The sequence below is a fragment of the Melanaphis sacchari genome, unplaced genomic scaffold, assembly GCF_002803265.2.
Source record: "Melanaphis sacchari strain LSU unplaced genomic scaffold, SCAv2.0 Contig11_pilon_pilon, whole genome shotgun sequence".
In the NCBI taxonomy this organism is placed as follows: domain Eukaryota; kingdom Metazoa; phylum Arthropoda; class Insecta; order Hemiptera; family Aphididae; genus Melanaphis; species Melanaphis sacchari.
This window is the reverse complement of record NW_020270469.1, coordinates 4,458,179-4,484,919: the sequence shown is the minus strand read 5'-3', so window position 1 is coordinate 4,484,919 and position 26,741 is coordinate 4,458,179. Positions and strand designations below refer to the sequence as shown.

General features: G+C 22.5%; 4 protein-coding genes across 9 annotated transcripts; 1 reads left to right on the top strand and 3 right to left on the bottom strand.

The window, feature by feature from the left end:
* Window positions 1–717: 717 nt before the first annotated feature.
* LOC112604332 (signal transducer and activator of transcription 5B-like) lies at window positions 718–12,142 on the bottom strand. Of its 2 annotated transcripts, none has more exons than XM_025353308.1 (16): window positions 11,822–12,141; window positions 11,608–11,737; window positions 8,917–9,073; window positions 8,709–8,795; window positions 7,762–7,933; window positions 7,413–7,701; window positions 7,173–7,337; window positions 6,999–7,113; window positions 6,127–6,272; window positions 5,935–6,055; window positions 5,457–5,692; window positions 5,242–5,391; window positions 5,052–5,176; window positions 4,829–4,987; window positions 3,658–3,859; window positions 718–980 (listed from the first exon to the last, which is right to left on the bottom strand). In XM_025353308.1, coding segments are annotated over exons 1-16 (2,343 nt in total). In that variant the 5' UTR covers window positions 11,823–12,141; the 3' UTR covers window positions 718–892. The 2 variants fall into 2 exon arrangements, with proteins under 2 accessions (XP_025209093.1, XP_025209095.1); XM_025353310.1 differs by lacking the exon at window positions 718–980 and adding an exon at window positions 1,403–1,656 and having other exon boundaries at window positions 11,822–12,142.
* A 603-nt stretch (window positions 12,143–12,745) lies between these two features.
* Window positions 12,746–25,743, top strand: LOC112604192 (28S ribosomal protein S33, mitochondrial). Of its 2 annotated transcripts, XM_025353117.1 has the most exons (3): window positions 12,746–12,835; window positions 25,176–25,305; window positions 25,380–25,604. In XM_025353117.1, exons 2-3 carry the CDS (start codon window positions 25,183–25,185, stop codon window positions 25,602–25,604), a joined length of 348 nt encoding a protein of 115 aa, XP_025208902.1. In that variant the 5' UTR covers window positions 12,746–12,835; window positions 25,176–25,182. The 2 variants fall into 2 exon arrangements, with proteins under 2 accessions (XP_025208902.1, XP_025208903.1); XM_025353118.1 differs by lacking the exon at window positions 12,746–12,835 and having other exon boundaries at window positions 25,183–25,305; window positions 25,380–25,743.
* On the bottom strand, window positions 13,150–17,455 carry LOC112604190. 4 transcript variants are annotated; one of them, XM_025353113.1, is made up of 10 exons: window positions 17,031–17,455; window positions 16,699–16,782; window positions 14,907–15,130; window positions 14,723–14,805; window positions 14,556–14,654; window positions 14,374–14,481; window positions 13,859–13,961; window positions 13,714–13,778; window positions 13,560–13,647; window positions 13,151–13,478 (listed from the first exon to the last, which is right to left on the bottom strand). In XM_025353113.1, the coding sequence occupies exons 1-10, from the start codon at window positions 17,031–17,033 to the stop codon at window positions 13,343–13,345; spliced, it is 993 nt and encodes a 330-aa protein (XP_025208898.1). In that variant the 5' UTR covers window positions 17,034–17,455; the 3' UTR covers window positions 13,151–13,342. The 4 variants fall into 4 exon arrangements, with proteins under 4 accessions (XP_025208901.1, XP_025208898.1, XP_025208899.1 ...); XM_025353114.1 differs by lacking the exon at window positions 17,031–17,455 and adding an exon at window positions 16,465–16,575 and having other exon boundaries at window positions 16,699–16,783; XM_025353115.1 differs by lacking the exon at window positions 17,031–17,455 and adding an exon at window positions 16,465–16,522 and having other exon boundaries at window positions 16,699–16,783.
* Window positions 21,356–24,774, bottom strand: LOC112604189 (protein FAM160B1-like). Its single transcript, XM_025353112.1, has 13 exons — window positions 24,715–24,774; window positions 24,439–24,588; window positions 23,758–23,970; window positions 23,555–23,680; window positions 23,386–23,490; window positions 23,120–23,313; window positions 22,910–22,979; window positions 22,689–22,851; window positions 22,447–22,577; window positions 22,167–22,369; window positions 21,878–22,094; window positions 21,545–21,798; window positions 21,356–21,484 (listed from the first exon to the last, which is right to left on the bottom strand). The coding sequence occupies exons 1-13, from the start codon at window positions 24,757–24,759 to the stop codon at window positions 21,379–21,381; spliced, it is 1,977 nt and encodes a 658-aa protein (XP_025208897.1). The 5' UTR covers window positions 24,760–24,774; the 3' UTR covers window positions 21,356–21,378.
* Window positions 25,744–26,741: the final 998 nt, after the last annotated feature.

The window sequence follows — 26,741 nt, the reverse complement described above, 5'->3', positions numbered from 1 at the left end:
AATATACTTAAATACTTATATAATAATAAAATAATATGCAAGTAAAAATGTTTCAATGATAAAATCGTTAAAAACATAAGAAATCGTGGGTTTTTAAGTACATTATTTTTACCATTTAAACAACCAAATTCTTTACTGATAATCACCAAGAATTTCCATTTAATTATATAAAACACATTTTGTTAAAAAAAAAAAAAGTTTGAAAAAAAAAGAAGTTATAATTTAAAATTCAGAAATAATAATTGATATAAAATGTAAAAAGAACATTCAATAATTTTATTTAAAAATGAAATAAACTATATTAAAAAAAAAAAAATTAGATATTCTTAGTGATTTAACAGTAATGTATACATCAATGCAAATAACAACATACTAAACATATAATTAAGTATAAAACCAAAATAATTACCTGATCAATAATTGTTGGAATAATGTTTTTTGACATAATATTTAAATATATAATAATAATAAAATAAGTAATAACAGCGAAACGAAGCAGTTTGTTAACTAAGCACCATAAGGACTTGATGATCACAAAAATTGTTTTTAATAATATACAAAACTAATAATAATTCTAAAGTAATAATAATAAATGCATATTTCAAATAAAAGAAATAATAAATCAATGGCGATAAATAATAATAAAACTATACACTCAAATTGGGTTAAAAAAAAAAGGATTGTTCATAACAGTTAAGTATAATATGTACGTCAATATTTTTTATACTAAAAAATTATATATATATAAAAAAAAAAATAATAATTATAAAATAAAATAAGGAAATATATCAAAGTTTCACACTAACACAAGCAGTTTAATGTATACTTTAATCATTATGACATTGAATGGTTTACCTAATCTAGACTATAAGATAACATATCTAAATTACTTTTAAAAAAACGCTTCATCCACATGCGATATGTCATTTAAGTTCGAAGAAAAATCCATTTCTAAGGAATCATTTCCAAATGCCATCATACTAAATAAGCAAACAATATACATTTTTTTTTTAAGCCAATAAAATAAATAAAACATTTATATAATACTATATAATTTAACAATACTGAAATAAGTAAATGTAAATATACTTAATACATATAGCATACATTAAATGCATTTTTTTTTTAAAAAAAACATTCAGCTATGTTTGAGATTCAAAAGCAATTAATAATGAAACTACGAATTAAAATATTTAATTAAACCTATATCTTAAATCAATTTAAAAATTAATAACACATACACATTAGCATTAATCTAGACTATCTATGATTTGTTATGAAAACATTTATAGTTCTAAGCACACCTTTAAAAGCCAATATTATGTTTTAAATATAACCTTATTAATTTCTTAGCTTTTGTATTAAATAAAATCAATCATACTTTAGCACTATATTTTAAAATACAGTTCTTAATGTATAAATGCAACCTAAATAATCTAATAAGACTAGGAATTAACTAAAGGAATCAAGTTTTTAAATTCTATTCTATCAGTAAATTGATGAAAATAGGGTAACAGATGTAATAACAGTTAAAAAAAAAATTAACATCCAAATTGACTTGGAACTTTATCCCAGGATCATAGTACAGGCATTCCTAAATCCCGTCATAGGATGGCGGTTGAAAAAAATGACCCTGGACGGTACTTTTCAGATGTACTGTTGAGTTAAAGCAAAATTAAAAATTATTTTGTTTTAATATAAATACATTTTACATTTAATTATTTTTATAATATTTGGAACCTTTGTAAAAATATAAATAGATGCTGATTTTTAACTCGAAATTCTCAGGCATAAATAAATTTGTTTTTTATATATTTATAAAGTATAAATTACTTTTAAGGGAATAAAAAAGTACACATAATATTTAGTCAACAAAAAAATTGAATAGTAAGTACAGTAGTTACCATTAATTTCCATTTGTTTATTATATGTTGGATTCATCAATGTAGTAGATAAAAACAATTTTACTATTAAAATACAATGCATTAAGAAAAACCTATATCACATTAAACATAGCTTCATATATTTTAGTATTGAACAATTACATTTTAATACTTTGTCACATTAATTATTACTAGGGCTAAGCTGTTATAAATGCATTATCATGGCTTTTTGCAGAATTCTCTTTACAATTTAGTTAATCATGTCTACAAATAACATAATATTAATAAAACTGCATAATATAATCGTTCATAAAATGATCTACTTTTTATTTTACTTAATTTAGGTATAAATACAAAAAAATGCACAAACTGTGTAAATTTAAATTCAAGTAATGTAAATGCTAAATGCTGTGTTATTGCACTAATAATTTAGATTCTACAAAGTCAATGAATTTGTTTTTGACAAATATACGTGAATTTATTCAAATTAAAAAAAAAAAAAATTATTTAGATTGCATAAAAATTTATATTGATTTATCAAGACATTAAAACTCAATGTAACATATAAAAATAAATTAATTAAATGGAAAAGAATAACAACTACTGTAATTAAATGATGAATAAACTGGCTAATTTATATTTAAAATTAAAAAGTGTTAATATTTTTTTATTTAATACCTAATAATTTCTTATTTTTTGAATTTTTTTTTTGTTTTTTAATTAATTTAAATTTTAGAATTTAACAGGGATTTCATATTGATAAGAAAAAATTATTATTATTATTTTTTTGATTAATAAAATTGTAATAGAATAATTAAATGTTAATAAATTACAATTTAAAGGCTCCATATAATATTTATATGTTATCAATAAAAAATATTGTCATGCATTAAATAAAATAAAAAATTTAAATATAATTACTTATTAAAATTAAAATGGTATAAAGCTGATAATTATATGTGCTGGTTACATAAAATATTAGCGTGATATTAGTAGTGTACATAGTACTTAAATAGTACTTAGTTTAAATTTATTATTATATTGTGAAAAAGGTATACATTGATGGTCATAGTCATTATTTATTATACATACTCAAAATTAAATTATTGTTCATCTAAACCATATTAACAATGTACAATTTATTCTATGTACACCACTTCAAAGAATAAAAATATAAATATTTCTATAGAAGTGAGTGAGCATTTAAGTTTGAATCTATATAAATATACAAAATCACAAACAATAATTATTATGATATTGTAATAATGTTTCTACTTGAATAAAATACAAGCTGATTGCATATCTTGAGTTAGTCAATCTAAGTTAATGAAACAAAAAGTATATGTTAATAAATGTTAGAAGACAGTTTTTCAATACTTAAAATATCACCTTTTTTACATTAATTATATAAACATTAAAATGAATTCTAAGCTATACACAGTTTCAAATTTAAATGAAGAAAAGAAAATTTAATAAAAAAAATTATTTTAATATATACACCTTGTTTTAAAAAGTAAGATATACATAGAAAACAAAAATAAGAGAAAAGTGTGGCAATTTTTTCAAATAAAAATAATTGCTTGTGAAAATTAAAATACTAATAATCTGTTGAGATAAATTTTATAACTTACTTTAAATTAAAAACATAACTGTATTTATAATTATGAAACTACTCACTCACTTCTAATTAATATAATCTCTTTTAAACTCAAAACAAAACTAAATTCAAGCTAAAAGTAATTGTGCATTAAATTATTGGAACTATATTTCTTACTTATTCACTGGTTCACTATGCACTGATGAAGTTTCTCTAATGCTACAATTTCCAGGGCTGTTTACATGAAACATGTGGTTCTGAGGAGTGTTTGGATAGCTATTCATTCCTTGTCCGTTAGTTCCAGGTCCACCCCAACCAGGAACATGAGTAACCAATAATGGCTTTAAATATCCATTACTTGTAACAGGTGTGCTAATATCTAAATTATAAAAAATATAATTAATATATATATATATATATAATATAATAATATAATATATATTACAATTAAAATAATTTTAAATTTAAAGAAAATACAATTCTTAAAACAGTGTTATCATTTATTTTAGATTAAAAATCTAGATATTCAATTTTAGAAGATACATTTTGCAACTATCAAATTAAGCCTTATACTTAATTTGAAACTTCCAATTATTTGTGTTCAGTTACCATGTCTAAAAAAATAAAGTATTAAATACTCATTAAAATTATATGTTTTATTTTTTAATAAAAATTATTTATTTTGAATTTTTACAGAAAAATAACATTATCTTTTTGTAACCATGTTATTCAATAAAATATTTAAAAATCATCTACCAGCTATTACTCACGATTTTCATAATCACATGAAAAAGGAACACAAATATTTATTTTAATAAAACAATAATGCAAATTACATTATATACATTTCACATTCAAAAGAAATAATAAATAATTTTGTTATAATTCAAAGAGTTAAACTAGTATAATACTTGTAATGATATTGTATCAAAGTTATTCTTGAATATATTTTTAAATAAAACAAAATAACTGATGGTAAATAAAAATTAATAAAAAGGTTAGAAGGCTATTGGTAAATGCGACACTTAAATGATAATTTATATTTATTTTAAATAAAATACAAAAATCTAAAAAAATGTTTAAAGTTTTTGTGAAATTGAATTATTAAAAATGTTTATATTTAAGATTCAGAACTTATTTTAAGAAACTATATTATTTGTTGTTTAATAAGAATTTGATGACTATTTAGATAATGTATTTTAAAAGTTGTAGTATCCTGGTTAAATATCAGGAGGATCGGAAGTCCTATTTTAAAATAATTTTGTGAATTGAAACATTTTAAATAATAATTTTAAAAAATGCAGTTTATGAAGGACATTTTTTTTTTTAAATAAAAACTGATAAATACTTGGTGGTTGTGTATAGTATTTTCCAAATGCTTGATTTTTATCGATATCAGGATATAACTTTGTGAGATATGGCAAGTCCAATAGTCTATCAGCCAAGTTTCGAATCGATAAATCTTTAGCTGAGAAAGGATGTAAACTATAAGCATCAGAATCGTTAGCTAAAAAAAAAATATTAAATAATTAAATATTTTAACTATTTTTTTAATGAAATGTAAAACTTACATCCAGCCCAGGCAACAGTTAGCCCACCTAGTTCTGAATCTGAAAATCTTAATAAGAATGTGCCCGTAGCATATCTTGTCAACATCTCTTCCGCGTCAGTCTTTCTTATGAATCCCATAATGGCACTACATATTTTGTATTATTTTAACTTAATAAAATGTAATTTATAAAATTATTTTCTAATAATTACCCGTCAGTCCAAGGACCTTTTAGATGTTCTCTAGTTATTTTCATCACTGCATAAAACCATTCCCAAAATGTAAAACTTCTTTGTGGCAATGGTTCCTTACAGAATTGTGACCATGACAAAACCATATGATTAAAATCCACATTATGCACTCTTAAAATATATTTTTAATTATTTTAATACTTTAATTTATTATTAAATTAATCTATTTAACTAACCTAAACGCCTTCTCCGCCAAAAATAATAAGCTCTCTTCTGAAAGACCCCGGCCAGTAGCTGCAGAAAATTTCATGTTCAGAGCTTCTGCTACATTCCTCCATGGTACTTTGTCAGGAACATTAAATGGAACACGGCCAGGTTCAGCAAAAGCATTATCCCAAGTTACAGTAGCCCAAGCATGCGGATCTTGATTTCCATGCACAATAACTACTACAGGTAATGACAAATTCCACACCTAAAATCATTTTTAAATATCTTACATTTACATAACACTTCTTGTTAAAATACCTACTATATTATTTTTCTAATATATTTTAACTAAAATCAATAGTATAATTAAATTGAAATATTTTTAAAGAGAAGTATATTACTACATTGTACTTATTGTTTTCTATATATGAACTTCATAAGATTTATAATATACATTTTATTCTTTAATTCAATATTTAAGGTACTAAAATATTTAATAAGACTTACCTCAAACTGAAGTTCATTACCAATGAAAAATTTTGAAGAAAACAAAATTGAAAATTTTTCATCCATAACAGATTCTGTGCCTTTTTTTTCTGTGCGTTTAATTTTCTTTAGTTGCATACTTCTATTATATTTTAAATAAAAATTATTATTTTACTAATCTATATAAAGACTAAGTTAAAAGTTAAAATTTACCGGAAATTGGTTGACAAATGTCTCTGAACAGGTTGATATTCCATTTTTCCAGTGCAATTTAATATTTCTCCACAAGATTCTCCATCTGGTTTATTCCTTCCAATTATTTGGTTTGCTTGAGATTCGCTGACTATAGATACTTTAACCTAGCGCACAGTAATGTCATAATTGGTATGCATTGATATAATTAATATTATTACTAATTGGTTTATATCCACAAATCATTCCATACTAATACAAATGATCACATTTTTACTTTGTCTATTTTAAGTATGATACAAAACATTTTTTAACTAAATATTTGAAAATAATATATTTTATGCTACATTTTGACAAATCGATTACAGTAAGAAAGGGAAAAAATATGATATGTCATACATTTTACGGCAATAATCTAGATGAAAGTCTAACAGTCTAGCCCCTTAAGAAAATATAAAGTACAATAGACACACAAATTTATATTTTATAATGTCAATTGTAATTTTAGTAAAAATAAAAACATACGAAGATCTAATATTTGAAAATTTAAAATACCTAATATATGCATATATTACATAATTATATAAATCTTTGTTATATTATATTAAATTTAAACTATGCCCAATCCCTTCACAGGTATTATTATTATTTTAAAATACTTATATACGTAATATAAATGTATAACTTAATCAATTCATTGTGAACAAGATTATTCATTATTTGTTAAATTATATCAAGCTTCAAACTCATAATGTAAAATAAAATACTTATTTTATACATAAAATAGAAAATATTTTCCTAATTCTAAATTTGTAAAAAATGAACAGTTGTAATAAATAAAAAGCTGCTAAAATAGATTTATAAAAATGTATTAAAATGACATTGTTACATACCACAGGTGATGTCATATGAATATTGAGTTTTCCTCCAATTAATAGACGCACTTCAGCTACAAATCTTGTATTAGTTTTTAATACTTGAGGAGGTTGAGTTATGATAACAAAAGTACTAAACAAAAAAATTTAAAAATAATAAAAATAAAATGATTTTAACTACAAAGAACACACCTTGCCACTAATGACGAAAGATATTGTGTTGTCATATCAAGAAGTGTATTAATTATTTCACACGACTGAGGTAATTCAAAATAACGACCCAAATTAACTCTGAAACGATCAGCTTCCTTAATTTGTGAACGAGTTATCCATATTAAATCACATAATTTTTCACACCTAATGAAGAATTAATATATTATTCTTGGTATTTACCTAATTCAACATTAATTTAATTTAAGTTCTTATAAATACCAAGTTTGTATGACATCTATATCTTTCATGTATTTATATCCGTTACCAGCTAACTGTTGTTCACGTTTCCATTGAATTAATGCCTTATCAATAATATGAGCTTGAACAGGACTGAGCAAATTTAATGATTCATTAAGTTTGTTTATGTAGACACAAAGAGCATTGTTAAGACTTAATGATTGAGTCTTTAATTGTCCTTCATACAATTCTTTTTCTTGTTTTAATTTACGTTCAATTTCAGGTCCTTGAGGAATACTCATTCTTTGATTTCTCATATGTTGTAAATGTTCTGGAATATAAAATTGTTTATTTATATACATCATAATATTATACAACATTAACAACTTACGAGTACACTTAGAACATTCAGAGTACAAAATATTAAAAGAATCAATATCTGATTGAATTGTCATACGAATCTCATTAGTATGTGTGACATGGTTGCTTATCAATTCCATCTGTTGCATAATTTCAATGTTTTCATTTTCTTGAGAAGTTTTTACATTGACTTCCATTAGAGACTAAATAAAATAAATAATTTATACTTACTTAAAGGTTTATATTTAATAATACTAATATAATAACTCAATTTTATAATTTAAATTTATTAAAACTCTATAGATTTGAAAAAATAAATTTATTTAAATTTTAATTATCAGTTACTATTTGATTAAAAAATAAATAAAAAAAAACCAGTATATTTAAAGATAAAAATTAATATTGAATTTTAAAATTATAAGATTATATCTTATAATAACTTTTTAAAATTTCAAATAAAATTGATTGTCATTCTAATTTAATTTTTAATCATGCTAATTTTTGTCAATGTGAAAGATTAGTTAACAATTTGATAAAAAATGATGTTAGTATATATTTTTTTCAATGGTAGCTTGGGGTCCATTGACAAATAAATGTGCTTACCACCAATGTTTTTTCTTTATTTTATAGAGATATATCTTATAAACTAACTTAATTATTTAGGAAATATTTATATACCATCAATAAAAATTATGGTAATGAAAGTGAAACGTAAATACATGTTAATGATCAAACATTTATAATTTTTTATTTCTAATCCTCTCTCTGAGTACCACCTGTATATTTTTAAAGGATTCAAAGAACTTTTTATTGTAAAATCTGAGTACGATTTTTCACTATTCAAGGGATATTTTAAACAATTTATATAAAATGTAAAATAACTCATACAAAATAACCTAAACTACCAAATGTATTCAGTTTGTTCTTAATATTTTAAACAAAAACCATTTATTCTTTAGAATATTTTAATATACACACATTATTTTGTTGAGCCATTATGGATTCTGATTCCAAACACTTTTTAATGATTCTTATCAACTCTTTTGGATTTTGAGAATACTTCTCCTAAAAAAATATAGTTTAAAAATCAATTATTATAAAATTTAATTTTGTATAATTTTAAATAATTTTTAGTTTTATTTATTGAATACTTTACTACAATCCATGTTATTATTTAAATACTCACTTTATATAATTTTGCAGTATCAATTAATTTCAATTTGCTGACAAATTGTTCATTAGTTACCATAGAATTAGCTTTAGACACTATTTCATCCACAAAAGACACAAATAAACCTTTAATATAACCTTCATGCTCTAAATTATCTGGATCGATTTCAGTCCTAATAAAAAAATTATCAAATAATCAAATTAATTTTATACATATATTTTAATATTTGAAGAAAAAAAACTTTACCTAGTTAAATTGTTAATATTTTTTTAGGAAAAATATTTCACATAATTTGTTTAGCATTTATGTTATAAAATAAGAATGACAATATCAAAAGGACAGATTCTATACAATAATATTATTTAGCTAGTAACTAGTATACTATACATTAAAAAACACAATTTAAATAGATTAGTATAAGTATATTAAATATTATCTGATTGATTTATCATACCATAATTTGATGGTTCCAGGAAATAGTAATTTTATACAAGCATTATGGATAATTGATGCGAGTCACACACATGCAGAAGTAAAAAAAATAAATATACTAAATATTTGTGTCATACTCGTAATTATAGTCAAATCCCAATCATGAGCTTAATTGTTAACACTAACTTGATATAAATTTAAAAGCATTTTGGAATGAGTTTTGAATTCAAAGACTAAAGTGAACTTAATTATATGCTGTTTAGAATTTTTCTGTTGAATTCAATTAACACATTAACAATCTTAGCTGGATAGTAATTGTTTATAATGGAACAGTGCTAAAATATAATTTCAAATGCCTTTTGTAATTAATAAAATATTAATTTCAGAAATCTAATAATTGCCATTAATATTGTTATTGGTATCTTAACTTGAACATCTAGAAATACATACATGAAAATTTAATTTACTGGTATATAAACAAAACCAACTATCAATTGCAATGTACTTTTTAGTAGTTTGTAAAACTTCACAATATTTTAGATTTCTATATTTTCAAATTAGGCAGATAATTACAAGTTTAAAGAGTTGATTGTGTAATAAAAATTTAAGCCGTATATTGTATAGATTCACAGAAATCATCTGGTATCTTTTTAATTATTTGTGATAAAAATGTAACATGATACATATTAATATACTTCAAGCACTAATATATTTTATGGTCAATTAATAGTTCTGTTTCATTAAAAATGTTATTAATTCTAGATTGAAACAAATACAGTGCTAGAATTTTTTTCTTACTAATAATATGTTTTATATAATTTTAAAAACATAAATCCTTCCAATTAAAATTTTTTTAGAATATAAAAATATATTTAAAAAAATATTAAAAATGTAATAATAAAATACATTTTTTTAAATTTCCAGAAGCATATATTGTATTTTAAGAATAATAAAATAATTAAAATAAAACTACAGCATAGATAAGTATCTGTTTATTATAAATATTATAATTGTTCAATCAATAATAATATAAATAAGGTTTCACTGGTTTATATTTAAATATTATATTATTATTTGTACATATATAATTTAATAAATTAAAAGTATTGGAGACATTATCTTAATTAATTTACTTATAATAATTAATTATAACTACTTAAAACATATATAAGTACTAAATCAAAGTCATTATGTTTTTTGACTAAATATATATATAATATTATAAAGTTATTTTGTTTCTTCTGTATTTATAATTAAGATTATTTTTATTTTAGACAAAGAAAGTTTATTATTTATAGTTATTTAACTTGTCTAATTTATGTTTGTCATACTTATAAATTACAAAAAATAAAAACTTTGTTCACCTAAATAATAGTTTCAACAAATAATCAATTTAGAACTAGTCTACAATAAATTATTAAATATTTTAAAAATTCTGTTATTTAATGAGTTTAAGATACTAAATTGCTTAATCAAAGTGATAATCAGTCTTAGTACAAAAGTAATATATATTATATGCTAAAGAGACATTTACTACAAAGTTCATATAGATTTTAAGCAGAATAAAATCTCAATCATTATAATTAAGGTAAAGAAATTTGGTTACTAAAGTGATGTAGTATGCAAATATAAATTTTAAATGATAAGGTATATGATTCAGGTTCAAAGATAAACTTAAATCTATATAAAAAAGATTGTGACCTAAAACAATTTAAATTATTACTTAGGTAATTGATATTTTAAAGACAAAAATTTAAAAAGGAAATTAGAACTTTAACTTTAAAATGTGTAATAAATAATTTAAAATTAAACATTTGTTAACAAACTTTAAATTAAAAGTTATTGATTAAACCATCTTTAGTACATTTAAAAATGTCAATGAATACTGTATAATAATATTAAATAAGATACCTAATTATTGTAATTCCTATTATAATTTAATTAATATATTGTATGTAAAATTTTAAGTCTTAAAAAATTATGCTTAAAGGTTAAATAGTTATTATATTTACACAATTTGCTTAAAAATAATTTACTTGTTATTTTATAGAAAATCCAACAAAAAAAATATAAGGTATAATAAAAGAAATATAATGTTTATTTAAACCCAAAGATTAAAATGTAAAAATAATGAATATATCATGTTTAATATTAATATTGTAAAATTCTATACTTCTTATTAAACTACGCTGATAAATGATTTTGATATAATTCGTAAAATAAATTTCTTACTTATTATAATAATATAAGAATAGAAATAAAATAATTTCATACCAAGCTTTAGTTTCAAACCATGGAGATAACAACTGCCGCACTTCAATAGGAAAATGATCGTTATATATCTGATGAAAGTCGTCACCATGTAAATTTTGTTGAAGTTTTTCCCAAGCCGTAATTGGAGACACTAAAATTAAATGTCAAATTCACATCACAAAACTCAATGAAAAAAATTTTTGGTAAAAAATGGATGATAAACATTTATACCTACTTTCTTATACTTGTGTAGGGCTTTAAGTGCGCACTTGTTTTTTGCAACTCAAAAGCCTTTTAGAAAAGTACACATAGTTCGAAAAATAAGCACTACAATAACAAACAAAATTATCCGAAACGTGCAAACAAAATTGAGATGTCAATGTTTTTGATCGTATTGTTAGAAGTAATATCTGATGGTTGGTACAGCTAGTTGTCAATAATTAATTTACTAAAATTACTAAAGCAAAATTAAATTGCTTACTGCTGCTTCCAGAAATGCAGAATCAATCAATTTCAGTATTACCAATTTAAGTTCTTAATGATTTTTTGTTTAATATTTCAATTTTTTGTTAAAAATATTCCTGCGCAACAGTTGTCAAAATTTTGTTGTTACTAACATCATACCAAATTGATATATTATTTTTTGTTAACAACATCAACATTTCGTTTCATAATATGATGAAAACATTTATAATAGTATACCTATAACCAAAATATAACCATAGGAAGAGTATGTGATAACCTTTTTTAATTTGGATTAACGTTAAACTTGATATAAAAGTATGTCTTATCTTTTATACCATTTTTTTTTAAATACTAAATAGTATGCAATATACATGACTGACCACTCCATATCTATCTTTTCTCCACCTTCCACTCAGTAGTCAGTTCATTCTCATGTGCTTATTGTTTAATAATAATTTAAATTTTATCGATTGTCTTGAAGTGTTAGTACTAAATTACTCACTAGAAATCAAAACTATAATTTTTTTATTTACTTAATAAATATTATCAGTTAACGCTAATTTTATTTTTAATTAATAGTATGTCAAGATTTTTGAATGGAATATTAAACAAAGTGCATAAAAGTGTTGTAAGTATTGCCCTTGGATTAACGGTGATATCCACCGGAGTATTTATGGTAAGATCTTACGAAATTCTATTCGTACCAGTTGATCAAAGAGTCAAAGCTAGACAAGAAGTCAGTGAATTGTTAAACAACGAGGAACTACTACAAAACGAAGAATAGGTAGGTATTTACTATTAAAATCACATTATTAAATAATTTTATAATTCAAGTAAAGGTCAAGTATAAATTATGAACAGATAATATTAATTTCTTATAATTAATATTAAATCATTACTCTTATTCCTTATTATAAATTTTTTATATGTTATATGAAAATATTATAATTTCTTTGACATTCAAAATTATTTAATACATCAATTAACAAATAATCATTTTTTATAGTTTTTATAAACTGTTCTTAAAATTATTTCATCAGACTTTTCAAGTAGTATTAAGTCTTAATTACAAAAATTGGTAATATTTTACAATTTTAATTTTATCTGGTAAAAAAAAAATATAATTAAAAAGTAAAAAAATATAAAGTACCAATATATCTAAGAATTATAGATAAACAATGCAAAACCTTAATTTATTTTTACAATTTAAAACATATGTACACTTAAAAATAAATTTTCAGATTTTATCTCGTATCTACATTTAATAGTTATAAAACTATTAAACTTATAACTATTCATCTTGGGATTTGTCTGATGCATTATCTTCATCTTGATAACTTTTTTCATCACTAGATTCTTGAACAAGTCTTATACGTTTGAATGGAGGTTGACAAGTTTGCATATCATTATTATTCTCTAAATGCATTCTATAACAAATATATTTTTGTAAATAAATTAAAATTTCAATTTTATCAATTATGATTACCCATGTTCTTTTGTCTACTTACATTACTGATATTGATGGTTGTGGTGGTGGTGGGGGGGACCAGACACTTGGCATTGTTTCCTCATCATGTAATTCTGGACCTTCTATTTCTAAAGATTAATTATTAATATAGATACCAATATTATTAAAGTTAACTTATGTTTTTTTTTAATTACCCCTTGTAACAGAAGCTCCATCTACTTCTTCAAGAGTTTCTGTTTCATCCATACAATTTATATTCCTAATAATAATTTTATTAATAATAATTAAATAGCACCTAAAATAAAAATATATAGTTTAATGTTAGGGTGTTACACTTACTCTAGTGAATCATCAGGTATACGAAATGGTACTGCATTTTGATGTCTCCATTCATTTCTTGGTGGCTGTTCACCAGTAAACAAATGAAATTCTTGAACGTCATCTATAGCATATAATATTTGTATTACTAAATTTAATTTAAAAGGATGCCCACATGTTTTACTTTAATTTTACTAACATACAAAAAACTAAATTTAATTTTCACAATAATCCTTCTCTTGTTGTTTTTAAATTAACAATTAAATTAAAGGTTTTCAAAAGATAAGATAAACACTTAAGGTCCCGTGTAGGCTTTTTTTGATATTTAAATTATTATAGTATGTTTTAAAATGTATAAAAAGTTAAAATACTTATAAATGGCTTTATAATTTAGTTATCAATAAGTCTCCAAGATACACTAGATAATCTTACCTTCACATTTTATTATAGGTCAATTTATTATTTTTATAAATAAAAAATAAAATAAATGTCAATCATAAAATACTCTGTTGTAATATCCTATTGATTATAAATACCTGTAACATAGTTATTCAATTTCATGCAACTCTCGTAAGGTGGTGGTAGATTCTCAACGTTATCTTGTATAGAATTAGACATGTCATTTGAATTGATATTCCTAACTCCTGCATAATAAATAATAATTAACTTTATTTTATAATTATTATGTTTTTATAAATATAAAAATAATTATGCTTACTTTTATAAAAATAGGTCCATATTAGGAAAATTAAAAATATATTTATTATTAAAAAAAATATTCCAATATCTTGCCAATATGAATTGGAACTAATTTTTTCTGAAAATAAAATGAATATTTTAACATTGTAACTACTATATTTAATAATTATTTAAAAACAAAAATACCTGGTGTTGGTAATAAAATATTAGAATTTATTGGAACACATAAATCATGAATTTCTCCTCCAAAAAATATTTCTTCAAAATAGCTGTAAAAAATTTGAAAAAATAATTAGTTTGTAACAAAAATTTTATTTTATTGGCTAAAAAATAAATATTTGAATATGCTATTTGCCCATTTAGTATTTACCCATCAAAACATGAACCACAATCCGATATATCTTTTGGACACTTAATATTTTTTTTAGTTGTTCTAAAATATATGCTACAATTCATGCACTGTGAGCATAAATTTAAACTAATATCACAATAATTATTTTTTTCACTACAGTCATTGTCTGTACGGCATTCAAAGTCAATATTTGTATTAAAGGCATCCTCTGGTATTGTTCGAGAGTCATTTTCTTGCATTATCTACAAACATAATTAATAAACACATTGATTTTTTTAACAGTTAATACATTATTATTCAAAAATACCTAATCTTACAAATTTAATAATACTTAAAATATTAATTTATCATGTTTAGAATTAGTTTTATTTGCTAAACAAACAATATTATTTTGGAATATTCTTCAAATCTGGTTAGTGGTTACTATAAATAAGTTTAATATAAGTTTTATTATTATAAATGGACAATAATGTAATCACTACTAATTATTCAAAAACAGTATTAAAAAGAATTATTTCTGATAGATGTATTCATATTATTAATAAATTTACTAATTGTTAAGTATTTTAAGTATAATATAATTACTGTCAAAAAATTTGAAATCTTTGTCCTTCAGAATTAAAATAATAAATTTAAGAATAATGCTTAATAATTGAGTTCTTAAATAGTTAAGTATTGGTTGAAAAATTGTTTCAATACTTAATTCCATTATTTTTCTTAGGTAATAACTAATAAGTGTAATTATTATATGCTTATGTATCAATTTCAAATTTTATCAAAGTATTACTATAATTAAATACGTTTCTGAATATTTCTGTTTCTCTGATATTATACAATTACTAAAAAATTGTTAAAATGTAAAAAAAAAAAAAGGCTTAAAAATTAAATTAAATTTTATTATTTTATTATAACTCAATAATTGATTTTAAAATAAGATAACTTATTATCAAAACATATTGATCTATTGAGATATTATTGGGGTGGAAATTACATACACTTGAAACGTGCATTATGCGTTTATGCGCTTATTATTTTAATACTACATGCTAAAACTAAATATAAATAAAAAAAATAAATAAATATTTAATTACGATTAAGGGTTAATGTCCTTTGGCGGTACTGTATTAAATTCACTTAATTAGAAATATGACAGTTACTTATTTTAATCGGAGATTTCCATTCTATATAATATGTTATTATTTGATAAAAACATACAAACATTTGCAAGCGTATTCAATTCCGGGTAATAGAGATAAATATAGAAACGCAATTAAGGTTCATAGAAAATTTTCAATGAGCTTAATTTAATAATTTTGTGTTTCCTTTATTCTTGTCTTGCTTTTTAATATTTTCAAAAATATACCTATCAATGTATAAGCGCAATAATAACTTTCTTATTACACTTGGTTCATGAAATTATTCATAATATGTAAAATTAATAAATTGATTGTTAAATAAAATGTTATCATATTCACATAACACTTCATAATAAATTAATAAAGTAGGAAATTTATATAAATTATGTAAATATATAATATTAATAACTAATATAACTTATACAGGCTAAAATATGTACCTTATTTCTAGTTTCTACCCTGTACCATATTCTCTTCTACACTCCATTTATGATTTACCTAACACACGCACACGACTATTCAATAGGATATAAATATATAACTAAAACAGACTTTAATAGTGTTATCAGAAATATGATTAAATAAACATTTTAATATATTAAAACGATAAAATATTTATGTTGCTACTTTAGTAAATAGTAAACAATATATATCTGTAAAAAATAAACACTTACCAGTATGAAAACTATTAATGAACTTATCAATCCAGTTGAAATGTGTGCCATGTTTAAATTGAATTCTATTAATATCCGTATGATCTTTAAAGCAAACAAACACGATAGGTTATTAAATTATAACTTCGATCGCTTTTAATTGTATTGTCATAAATAATAAATTGACATACAAAGAAATGTTTACGTTTTTTATTATGAAATTATTATTTACACTTAATTAGTCTATGCAATATTTTTCTAATTAAATGTGTTCTCAACGATGTAATTTAAATCGAATTTCCAATCCAATCTAATGTTATATTTTCTCGTGTTTAGAAATTAATTTTCCTTACCATATAGGTGCAGTATCTAGTTGACGAATGAATGTAAATTGGTATGTTCCAACCGTGTTGAATGTAATGTATAGATTACAGACACTTAGTGTCCAAATTTTAAATTTAAGACTTCGGGTAGTTTTTAAGAGCAGTGCCTACGTTTTATAACGTTACTCAGCCGCGGCTCAATAATGAATGTCGTGGTGTTGCCGGGTTACTTTGGATCACTGGACCAAGTTAAAAGAGGATGAGTCATGGGACCAAGGTCTTGTCGTGAACCTGTCGTTACATGTCTTGTATTGTAAACACACACACATGCACTGGGTAGACCTGAAACAAGAATAATGTTGCGCGTGCCTGTGTGTGTACGTATGATGTAATTTGCAAGTGACTAAGGTGAACGAACGTTCCTCGATCCACTGCGACTATTCCTGTGATTTGTTATACAATATTATTATTTTTTTTCGTGGGAAATAGACTAATATTGTATAATAATATATATAACTATTAAAATATTATAATAATTAATAATAGGTACATTTATATTTCCACTTGATAGTTTATTTACATTATCGTATTATTCTATTTCGAATGAACGTTTCACGTGTGCCCCGTGTACCAATTAAATGTGACAAAAAAATTATACATATTCCTAAGTTTACTTTATAATAACATGCATTTAATTGTTATATTTTTATGTTTTAAAATAATTAACAAACTTGTTAATGACTAAAAATACATTGAATTTCTAGATACATTTAAAAATAGAGAATGTAGGTATTGAAAAGATTTAATAGTTCCTAAATCTAGGATATATGGTTTTGAAAGTGTTGATTTTTGTCTACATCTATCAAACACGCATTGAAGATGGAAATATTTATAACAAATCAATTAATTTATACATTTTTGTTATGACAGAAAATTAGTCGTAAAAAATATTAATTATTAACGATGGGGTACGGACTAAGATATTATCAATTACATTATTCCATAAAATTTATAACATAAAAATATAATATTTATTATAAATTATAAGTTATAATACAACAATAATTATACCTACCCCAATCATAGATTAAATATTAAATATATTTAATTGCCCTTATACACTATACTTTATATTATTCTCTGCCGCTCTTACGCATAAACGGAATACGATAGTATAAGTACTATAAGTTACATCTATTTGCATAATATATTTCTCATTGTATTTATAGTTATGTAGTTCATATAATATTTAAAATTTATCAATCTATTATATTTTATTGCTTAGTTACAGGGTTTAAAAATTTGAAATTTATTGCTGCTAGTGCTAGGAAACTAAAAATCTAGTAGGGTTATAATTTTTAGCGCTTTTATAATGATACGTTTTGAAATTAGTTTGACTGAATAAATGCATTAAGAGGTATTTAAGCAAGGACAGTGTGTCGACCTCTAAGTTTATTTTATAATTTATTCATATTATAATTAATGATTTTAAATTTTCAAAATATTTAGACTAGGTAGCTATTTATACCATAATTCTATATTCCTATTCAGATTTTTGAAAGATACATTCGTTATTGACTTATAACTAGAAATCGGATTTCTATTTTCTTAAAATCCTTAAAATATAATATTTTTATGTCGTTTAAAATAGGCAATAATATTCTTTCCATGTTAAAAAATTTTTTTTGACATATTTGTATGTAATAGTTCAGCGAATGAAAAAACAATAATATGTAAACAATAATAATTTATCACCCTCAAATATCAACACATACAGCGACGGACGATTGAAATGATTGAATAGTCGTAACTCGTAATAGCTCATGAAATAATCCCCATCGATAAGGAATATCTGGTGATTAATTTTTATTAGAACCCTAAAAAATATCAAAATAACTCATACAGTTAATATTTTATAATATATTGATCTATATTATCAAAATGCTGATATACATGAAATATGTTCATTAAGTCGTTATTACAAAAATAAAAATGTTCTCAAATATTCTCTAATGTGTTGAATATCCTTCAACCTCTAAATTGTTTTCATATGAATTTTATGTTTCATGAGTCGTAATGATATCTTACCTGTGATTTATTCTGTGATCTTACTCCTATTTAACTGTATTCACTATATAGAAATAAATATGTAAAATCATAAAAATCCGATCTCTACTCATAATTTAAAAGTTAATAAAATAAATACATGATATATAAAATTGCAATGTTTATAGTATTCGTTGGAGACGTTGGAGTACAATAATGGAAAAGTACCAATTACAGTTTTTAAAGAGTTCAGACTCCGGAGTCACTATTGTACATATTTTGTACCTGCTGTTGTAGATGTCTTATACACGTATAAAATTGCATATTGATTTCTTACTAGTTTATTTATCAATAGCTTTTAATAAAAGTTAATTTCTCATATTCTTTTTTTTAAATTAGTTTGATTAATTTAAAAAATGAATGATTGAAGTACTTCTAAGTTATAACTCTTTTTAAAATTTAAATTTAAAAAATACATTGTGTTTGATCTTCATATTAATTTATAATGCCAGGTAGTTTCTATTTTTTTTTTTTTTTTTTTCATGGAGGATCAGGATGATTTAAAAAAAAATTTTTAAGTTAGCGAGTTTATTCTCAATTTAAACGGATAAATGATAAAAAAAAAAAAAAAAAAAATTGGCATTAAAGTAAAATATTTTTAGCTATCTATTTTTTATTTCCGCTTTCCTGATTTTAATTTCTATTATAAGTAAATTTGCTCCAACATAAATTATATATAAACTGTAGTATAGTTCTGGTATGTAGATTTGATGTTTTGCTTCATATATGATAAACAAAAATACATATGTAGGTATGTCCTCTTAACATATTATAGTAATATTGTATAATGACGCTTACACTTGATTACTCAAAACCTTTAGCATTTACAGCAGAACAAAATTCTGGTTAATATGTTTTTACACTTTTAAATTAGCCTGTTAAAGATAATTTTAACATGATTAATATTGATTTCTAAAATAAGGAAAGAAAATACCAAAATACTTAATACTCTAGTAAAATTATATTTAAAACTTCATTTGAATTTCTGGTCTCCTTAAAAAATTAATCAAAGATTAATATAAAATATTATTTATTAATAATTAAATAAATATACTTTTACCTCCTTTCAACATAAAAATATAACATAGAAACTTTTTGCTCAGTTTTAACATTAATTTATTATCAAATCTAAAAGTAATTAAATTGTGTTTTTTCAATGTTCAAATTGTATAGCCAATCATAAGAATTCCTAAATTGAAATATTTTTCGCTTTTAATTTTCTTTAAAATTTAACTTACAAATAAAAGCCTTCAACATTACATAAAAATGGTTGTTATCTTTAAATTAGAGAATTGGTCAGTTTGCTTTATTATTAAAATTAATAAAGCTGAAAATAGACTTCTAAAGTTAAATTTTCCATATTAAGCATTTGAAAGAAAACTTGAAAGTATAGATATAATGTCTAAGAATTCTCTAACAACTTCATTACAACAATCAACTTTAGGCCACACTAACAGTATTTTATTATTATAATTTTTCAATTGAAAATATTAATACAACAATTTTTTTTAACTTATGACTGTTAATGCTGTTTTCTATTGAAACATTTGTACTTTGTACACTTCAGTCTAATCATTAGTAACAATAAAAAGGAATATAATAAGTCTCAAGAAATATTTCTCAAAAATAAACTACTGGTGGAATAAAATCCATATATAAAATTTAAATTTAAAAAATATTGACTTAAATACATAAATATAAATGATCACATTATATAACATGTAAAGTTAGAAATTAATTATTATAATTATGTATCAAATAGCAGTGACATACAAAATTAACTTTGAACACTCTGAATGTGTCAACAAAATAAAGGAAAAACAATGAAAATTCAAACAAGATAAAATGCTTTATGGTACATATTTTACAAGAAATAAAATAAAATTTGAGTATTTTTTAAAGCTATGATATAAAGTTTAATTAATTTTTTCTCTTAATGGTTAAAACTTTATTTCTATGCCTTTTTTCTATTGACTTATTTTCTACCCATGATTTACAATAACCATAGTATCAAAGATCAACATAAATTTTCATAATTTATACTATCGAAAAAACAAAACAAACGTGTATCTTAAAATTATTATACACTACTAGCAAACAATGAAGAATACTATGATGATGTAGCATGTAAAATATAAATTATCAATAAAATTAAAAAATTTAAAAAAATATTAAACTAATAATTAAAATAATTAGAACAAAGTATAAAGTAAAAATTAGGGTTTAAAGATCTATTATATCGCATTATAATCTTAGATTTTTTTTATTTTCATCAAGCCAAGTTTGAATGATGGTACTTCACAAATAGTACAGCTACCAATTCTTTACACAATTCTTCTAAAATTACCGCATTGTTAAAAATTATTGCTTCAAAATTTCTGTAAAATTAAAAAGATAAATATTATAAATTCCTATTTAACTATACTTAACAATTTTACTTTTCTTTTAATAGTTTGATTGAAGAACTATTTAAAACACGTTTTCTTGCTTGAATCAGTTCTTCATTATAATTTGGGAGTGTTAATATCTTTTTATGCAGTTCTTTAAGTACATGGCACAATATTATGTATAATGATGGTACATTACGTTTTAATGGTAATGTTGAATTTAACAAGTATTCATGTAGATATGGGTGAGGTAAAGAACTTAAAAATGTTAAAATCACTTTTAATTGCATAGTGGTTGAAGAGTTCTAAAAAATATTTAAAAAAAAATACATAATTACTTTATTAAAAAAAAATAACAAATAATTGTTATGTATTATTAACAACCTGATTAGGAATGTTGCTGATTTTTTTAAAAATCATTCTTAAAAATGGCCCTTCATCGAAATCATTTAATTCAACTGAATTTAATGCTTCAGTAGGCCAATCAAATTTTATACATTTATTAAATAAATCTTCATACATATTCTTTACGTCTGGTATGTGATCTTTAAACGTATGTGATTGGTCTGATTGTAGGTTTTGAGGAACCAATGCTAGAAATCTAAACATAGTTAAAAAAAAAAAACAAATTTATAATTATTTGAATAATTTTAACATTAAATTATAAGCTTACCGGTTAATTATTCTATCAATACTTGAAGGTGCAAGAGTTCGACTAGTGTTAATATTATTTTCATTTGACAGTATTTTTTTTTCTCTTTCATCTTCTTCATCACTCCATGTTCCTGATGTACATCTTTCATAATAGTTTCTATTGTTGATAAATTGTAAAATTATAAAATCCAAAACTTTTTTGTCTGAATTGAGTAATATATCCTTTAATAATATGTAAAATAATAATAATTACAATAATGATAAATTTTATATTAATAATTAATATAGATAAAAGTTACTATAAAAAGATTGAGAATGTTAAAAACAAAAATATCATCTGTAGCGGAAGACAATTTTATTAAAATGTCTATTGGTGTTTGTTTATTGCAATAAGGGCTATCAAGTTCTGACCGTAACCAATAATTTATTGCTGCAAACAAAATATATTCTTAAGTTCGTAATTTATTATGAGTACTAAACTATCAATGAATTTTATTAACCATTAATTAAATGTCAACAAAATTAAACTAACAATACCTACTATAATTTAAAGGTGTATAATCTGCTTCTTTGTAGATTTTTTTTAACAAAAAAACATAAGAAGATGATATTTGCTCTGAATTTTCAAATAATTTATTAAAAAATAATAATCTTAATGATTCACACAATGAATAAGATATTTTCAATTGACTATCTCTTATAACCTAAAAATGAAGTAATACTTAATATCTTTAACAATATTTCCACGAATAAGAAACATACCTCAACAATAAAATTTAACCAACAAAAAAATTTAGTGACATCATTTGAATAAGTGGCATTGTAATCATCCCTATAAAAAATATCGTAATTATTGAATATTTAAAATTCAAGTGGGTTGAATTTGTTTGACTATACACGTAAAGTATACAAGTATACTCATTTTAATAGATATTATTTAAAAATTTAAGATAAATATATATTTCCACTTACCTCCAATTTAATTCAATTGTTTCTAGTCCATTATAATCCAATGTAGTTGGTAATGCACAAAGCAAATTTCTAAGATGTTCACTTAATGTTGAACATAGTTTAGTTTTATTGATTATGAAGTCTATCACATTTTCATCATTTAATTTAGTAAGCAACAATATACAATTACAACATTTGTAAAATACATCTGTATTCTAAGAAAAATTATCTATATTAATAATAATCAACATTATTTAAACTACAAACAGTCTTTAAATTATACAAACCTTGGTATTGATATAGGTCAATACACAATCTAATACATTTAATCTGTTAAATGTACTTGATTCCGTTGATGTTTTTGCTTCTTCTAAATGATACATATTGGATTCCTAACAAATAGTATTTTTAAATTTATTTCAAATAGAAAATATTTTTATGTAAATTATATATTACATATGAAAAAAACATAATTGAAACATTTTGTTGTTTGTTTAACAGTGTACACAGCATGTATAAAAAGTGAATCTGATCTTGTTGCTGTTTATTATACAGAGCACTGTCACATAAATTAATTAGTCTCTAAAATTAAAAATTAAAAGATAATTAGTAGATTAATAATATTTTATTAATTTATAAAACCTTGTAGAATACATTACTTGAATACTGACAAAAAAAGATGGATGTGCTAATACTGGATTTTTTAATTGACTAATGAGATTTGTCATGTATTTTAATACTAATATCCTAATACCAATTAATTTTTCTTTTTCTGCCATAACTGTTAGTATATTAAATAGGTTGTTTTTCAACACATATTCCATGCACAAGTTGGTAGCAGTTTTTTCATTCTTGTCTTCACATAATAATATCTGAAATAATATAATAGATATTTGTAAATTATTTTGGCGTTTTTAGAACTTTTAATTTTCTCTAACTGACTACCTATACAACATAGATGACCAATTTGTGTTTTGCGTCTTAGTTACAAAATCAAAATTTACTTAATATTATTATGAATTTTAATTTTTTTAGGTATTAGCTTATAAAAAATTGTCAAATTATATAAAATTTGTCTATAAACATTTTGGCTCTTAGTATCATTGTATTTATTTATGTAGCCAGCAAACCTATTCATGTTGGCCACCCCTGCTATATAGGCTATATATTAGTTTAATTACATTTATAGATTCAAATGTACTACTTTTCTCTTAATGTATTCTTTATTTCATTTAAATTATATCAATCTTTATAATAATATATTAATTATTTTAACTGTATTCTTAGATAATAATACCTATAATCAGTTAAAAACATTTTATAGTTTTCACAAAAAATACCTGTTGTACAATTTCAAGATGGCCGGGTACATTGGTTTCTTCTATCCGAGTTTGAGAAAATTGTCCATCTGTAGTCCACTCTAAGTAATTAACCATAAATTTTTCCCAATGATAAATGAAATTTTCAAATGCTGGAGTGGGTGGGGCAATCTAAAATATATTTTAAATACTAAATATTCAAATTAAATTATAAGTGAAGTAGTTTACATTAAAAAATTGTGTTTGCAAATAATAATTTATTTTAAATAAAAAAAACTAATGTATTTTACAACTTACTGTATCCACGACTGAATCTAAAATTGTATTTAATACTGGCATCATGTTTATAAATTTTATTTATTATAATGAAGTATTAACAATATAATAGCTTACTTATTATTAATTGATATTTTTACTAAGGAATAGATTGGAGAGTATTGAACTACCATTTAGAAATAGAATAGACTATAAAGATTTCAGATCCAACTCTGTAATCTTATCAATTTGAATACGTTTAGATGATAACATATTTTTGTAAACATTTTGTTGTTTTTAGGTTATATATTTTATATTTACAGTAAGTATTACAGTATATAACACCATAAACTTTAATATTATAATAGATAATATTATAATAGACAATCTTATTTAATGCCGTAAACAATGAACAATATTAAAATTTAAAATCATAATCAATTAAATTGAATTATAATTGAACATAATTTATCTTTTTATTTAATTTAATGTATATTTTCTAGATTTAAAATGCGGTTTTACAAATATTGTGATCTTGTTAATGCTAATACCAACTATGCAAATCGGATGAAGATGCTTAGCAATCGTATTTTTGGTGATGTTGTAAGGCCAACTAGTGAAAAATCGATGAGGGTATCTAACTTATTTCTTTAGCGATTTCTCATTATTTGATTGTATAATTATTTTTATATTTTAAAAATGTTCAGGTAGTGAAGATGTTTAGCGAAGAACCATTATACAAAAAAGAAAATGTTATAAATTACTATCCTCGGCATATAGAGACTGGATTATTAATGAAGAAACTTCGAGAATATGGTTTATATAGAGATGAACATCAAGATTTTATTGAAGAAATGAGAAGACTTAAAGCACTTAGAGGAAAAGTATTTGTAAAAGGAGAGAAAAAGAGGAAAGCTAAGAGTATTATATAATTGTTTAGTCATTCAAAGTTTCATTTTTGTACTAAAAATAACCAATGTGTTTTTAGAATTTTCTATTTGATTGTTTTAAAAAATTTTCTTAGTACATTCTTTGTAGTTACGTGTTAATACATATATGATTAACTAATTATTTTGTTATATCTATTTATTTTTATTTTTTTGATATAAGCTACAAGTAGCATTTAAAAAAATCTATAAAACCTGTGATTTTACTTAACAGCTACACTCCACATTAACTATCAACAATTTTGAAAAAAATATCATATTTTTTATTGTTATTCAGGCCCGGACAGGAAGGATACCGGCCTACTATTCTCAGTTAGCTCATAGGTATGCCCATAGGCTCATGGATACAATGTAAAATAAGACTTTTCTTTTTGCTCATTAATGATTTAAAAAAACTCAAGTAAGTTATTATAAAATTGAGGCTTGCGGCCTACTGTGCTATAGAACAATAGTACAGTGGCCCAGTCCAGGTCAGGCCTATTGTTATTCTTATCATCTTATACGTTTTACTCTTAAACGTCAGCATATATTTTTAATTCCTTTGAACATTTTTTTAAATTTTAATATTTAAAAATTGAATTTATTGATGTTAAATATTTTAAGTTTACACAAATAGAGATACAATATCACTGTGTTCAACTAAACCTTGAATATTTAGATAAGTTAGATTATCTAACTTATTTTAAAATTCATACTTATTAGAAAATATAAATTTGACATAATTTAAACAATTACTATTAAGAAAATTGTTGCTATGTATGTTACATAAGTGTATATGTAGTGTAGATATATATGTATGTTCTGCTTGCGGATAATGAAAATATTTTACTTAAGGCATGATGTTTTCTTAAGCTTATTTATATGTTATGATATATTTTTAAATTGTTAAAAATACAACATTTAAAAAATCTCATTCTAAACTCCAAACTTTTCAAACAAACAAAACATTTTTATCAATATATAAAGGAAAAATATTTGAATTATCTGAATTTCTACAGTTTGTAACAATAATTGTTTAATCATAAATCATAACATCATATAAGTGTTAAGTTCAACATTTAATGAATTTTTAACTACAAAATAATCTACCTTCATGTTTTAGTAATTTTCACAAATTTAATA

Coding starts and splice junctions, on each gene's coding strand:
- LOC112604332 (XM_025353308.1), bottom strand. Junction 7,702..7,761: donor TGAATGTTCTAAGTGTACTC/GTAAGTTGTTAA, acceptor TTTATATTCCAG/AACATTTACAACATATGAGA. Junction 5,392..5,456: donor TTGGCGGAGAAGGCGTTTAG/GTTAGTTAAATA, acceptor ATATATTTTAAG/AGTGCATAATGTGGATTTTA.
- LOC112604190 (XM_025353113.1), bottom strand. Junction 14,806..14,906: donor TGTGGTTCATGTTTTGATGG/GTAAATACTAAA, acceptor AATTTTTTACAG/CTATTTTGAAGAAATATTTT. Junction 14,482..14,555: donor ATGGACCTATTTTTATAAAA/GTAAGCATAATT, acceptor TTTATTATGCAG/GAGTTAGGAATATCAATTCA.
- LOC112604189 (XM_025353112.1), bottom strand. CDS start 24,759: ATGATGCCAGTATTAAATACAATTTTAGATTCAGTCGTGGATACA. Junction 23,314..23,385: donor TGACCTATATCAATACCAAG/GTTTGTATAATT, acceptor AATTTTTCTTAG/AATACAGATGTATTTTACAA. Junction 22,980..23,119: donor ACAATTGAATTAAATTGGAG/GTAAGTGGAAAT, acceptor TATTTTTTATAG/GGATGATTACAATGCCACTT.
- LOC112604192 (XM_025353118.1), top strand. CDS start 25,183: ATGCGGTTTTACAAATATTGTGATCTTGTTAATGCTAATACCAACTAT. Junction 25,306..25,379: donor CTAGTGAAAAATCGATGAGG/GTATCTAACTTA, acceptor AAAAATGTTCAG/GTAGTGAAGATGTTTAGCGA.